Source organism: Apodemus sylvaticus, chromosome 10, assembly GCF_947179515.1.
Source record: "Apodemus sylvaticus chromosome 10, mApoSyl1.1, whole genome shotgun sequence".
Classification (NCBI taxonomy): domain Eukaryota; kingdom Metazoa; phylum Chordata; class Mammalia; order Rodentia; family Muridae; genus Apodemus; species Apodemus sylvaticus.
In genome coordinates, this window is record NC_067481.1 from 75,415,378 (window position 1) to 75,418,749 (window position 3,372).

General features: G+C 40.8%; 1 protein-coding gene across 1 annotated transcript; it reads right to left on the minus strand.

The window, feature by feature from the left end:
* Window positions 1-1,331: 1,331 nt before the first annotated feature.
* On the minus strand, window positions 1,332-2,267 carry LOC127694524 (olfactory receptor 2Y1-like). The gene has a single exon (XM_052196013.1). It carries the CDS (start codon window positions 2,265-2,267, stop codon window positions 1,332-1,334), a length of 936 nt encoding a protein of 311 aa, XP_052051973.1.
* Between the last annotated feature and the right edge of the window lie 1,105 nt (window positions 2,268-3,372).

Genomic DNA, 3,372 nt, shown 5'->3' on the forward strand with positions numbered 1-3,372 from the left:
TCAAATAGCTACAAAATATTAGGGACTCTACTCTTCTTATGGATTCTTATTTTATATGTTTAACTGAAAAATATAAACTACCTTCATGTTGAAGCTACATAAAATATTTCCTATATAATCTTAAAGCTTTAAAAATCTTCTTTTTCATATTTTTGAATCAATATAGTGTCTGAGAATGATACTTAGAATCTTAGTTAGAAGGATATAGACACTTTGACAGGAAACCATCCTCTAAACACATTGAAAGGGCCAATCAGAGGGCTGGGGCTCCACACAGGGCAAGGAGGGGACTGATTGCTGGAAACTGTTCTCTGATCTCTATATGTATGCTTCCATGCACTTATACCTCACGTACATGTGCACACATAGATAGATAGATAGATAGATAGATAGATAGATAGATAGATAGATAGATGGATGTTGGATGGATGGACGGACGGACGGACGGACGGACAGACAGACAGACAGACAGACAAATAGCTATAAAGCAAACTGTCAAATACATGGGGGGCAATGACCCTGGTAGATTGTTAAGAACCCATTGTCTCTTTGAATTTCACAGATCTGCTTCTATCAGAATACTTCTGATTTTGTTTTCTCCTTTCTCCTTTCCTATACCTCTCCTTCATGGATCACTCTGTTTATTCTCATGTCTTCTCTAGTCTCTTTCCACTTTCACGAAATCCTTTTCATGGCACTGAGCCTCCTGCAGTGGTTTTCTGGTGCAGCTGGTGAGACTATGAAGCTTCTTTGAATGTAAGTATCCTAATAGCAGTATCTTTCATATCTACAACTCTGCCACAGGCCATGGCTTATTTATCTTTCCAGGGAGCGTGAAACACTGAAAGGTCAGTGGGGTAACTACTATCAGGAAATGTAGAACAGAACCTAAGGTATTTGGGAATACAGCTAACATAGTAATTATTTGTAAAACCAGTTGTGAATTCATACCCTATGACTTTGAGTGAAGGGTCATCTATATGATATCACATTGAGAATCAATGACTTTGGAAAAGGTAATGTCATATATAATTAAGCTTTGCTTCACTCTTAGAAATGCTTAGAGCCTATCACTACTTTACTTACAGTTTAAATGCAAGTCTTCCCTAATATTCTTTTGGAAAGTAGCCAAATAGATCTACCCCTTCCTCTCTTAAACAAGGACATTATACACTAACGTAGAAATCACTGCAAGAGGCACCTCCCACTTCTAAATTCCCAGAATTGTTCTGGGACCCTGGGGCTGTTTAATAGTCACTAGTAGTCCTCAAAGTTAGGTTTCAGATGAGGAGTGATATCACAGACAATATACTTGTCTTGCTTCCCCCCTCTTACACTAAGTCTGTGCTTTTCCCAAGTACCTTCCACAGAGCCCCCTTCACATCCTTGTTCCTCAGAGTATATATTAAAGGGTTGAGAATAGGGGTGAGTATAGTATAAAAAACAGCAACAAACTTTCCCTCATTCTCCAAATACCTGTGGATGGGTTGGAGGTATGTATATATTCCTGAGCCGTAAAACAGAGAGACCACAATGAGATGGGACCCACAAGTCCCAAATGCTTTTCTGCGTCCAGCCATTGATTTGATTCTCAGAATTGCCCTGGCAATGTGTCCATAGGAGCCCAGAATCAGGGCAGCAGGGAAGATCAAGATTATTGTTCGGGCCACAAACATCTTGACCTCTGTTCCATTAGTGTCTTCACAAGCCAATTTCAGGAATATGGGCATCTCACAGAAGAAGTGATTCAGTCGATGGCTACAGAGAGGCATGGCCATAACAAGTCCTGTCTGAATCACAGAGTTCACAAGGCCAGATACCCAGGAGGAGATGGCCAGTCCCTGACACAGCTGAGGGTGCATAATGGTTGTGTAATGCAGGGGACGGCACACAGCAGCATAGCAGTCAAAGGCCATGACCCCCAGGAGCAGACACTCCGTGGAGACCAAGGCAAGGAAAATGAGGAGCTGAGCCACACAGCCTCCATAGCTGATGGTCCTATCAAACCCACAGAGGTTGATGAGAAGTTGCGGTACGGTGCTTGTGGTGTAGCACAGGTCCAGGAAAGAAAGATGGGAGAGGAAAAAGTACATGGGTGTGTGCAATCTGACATCCAGCCTCGAGAGAGCAATGATGGTGGTGTTGCCAAAGAGAGTTAGCAGATAAAAGACTAGAATAAAGACAAAGAGGAAAACTTCCAGTTGAGGGAAATCAGAGAAGCCTACTAATATGAAGCCTTCCCCTAAACTGGCATTGAAAGTTCCCATCGCCTTTCACTTGAGCAAATAGTGGACATTTATGCAGAGTCTCTGATGAGCAATGTTTGTTAAAGCATTATCCCCATGGTTCCCTAAACCTTCCAGAATCACGCATCACGTTCTCTATTTCCCCATCCAACTCTACTTTTGAAGTATTTTTTTTCTATTTTCCTCTTTAGACAGGAGATCACAAGGATAGCAGTGAATGGATTTTGTTTGAACTCTAGTCCTGCTTCTTATATATTCTATGATTTTGTTCTTACCACTCAATCATCCTTGTATAAAGCTGAGGTAAGTATAATCTCCCTTGCAGCAGGAGGTTAGTATCCAAATGTACCAATAAAGAGAAGGCCTCTAGGATACAATGTGGACCTTTGGGTGTGGCTGATTAATGGAGCATCTATAGAGCATATGGCCCCCAAAAGTTACAAAATAAATAGGTAAAGCAAAATGTAAAATGTAGCACTATTGTTTCACTTTCTGCTCTTTTAATTGTTTCTCTTCTCTTTCCAGAAGGTGGAGTATTTCTGCAGATAAGAACTGAAGACTAACAAGGCTAACTTCATGATTCCTTCCTCTGAGCACTCCTCTGTTTCCATCCATCACTGCAGGTGCTATTACTGTGCCAACCCTGGAAAGACTCTCACCACTGGCAGCATCTGTTTCAAAGGATTGAGAAAAGTTCAGAATCAGTTTGGAGGTGACTGGTTTGCAACAAATTTTGTTGCAAGTCACTAGTTCCCAAATATATTTCACTTAAAAAAATGTAACTAGGAAATCTATCCCTGGCCTTCCCAGGAAGAGTTACTTTTTCCTCTCTAGAACAAACTCTTTGTAATGGCTCTGCTCTAAAGTTTGTTATTCACAAGAAGTCATGTGTGTGTGTGTGTGTGTGTGTGTGTGTGTGTGTGTGTGTGTGTCTGAGATATGAGATCCTGGGTGAGAGAGAACATAGAGAGTTTTCAAATATTAATGTTCTTCTTTATGGAATTTAAGAGGCTACCACGTTGGTAGTATTTTCATGGCTTGCAGTAGATGTTACAGTGAAAATGTAGGCTCTTCATTTCAGCATCTTACAAATCCATATTCTCTACTCAGAAGATTAAGCTACAAA

Bases quoted from the DNA above. Each gene is read 5' to 3' on its own strand.
- LOC127694524 (XM_052196013.1), bottom strand. From the start codon at position 2,267: ATGGGAACTTTCAATGCCAGTTTAGGGGAAGGCTTCATATTAGTAGGC.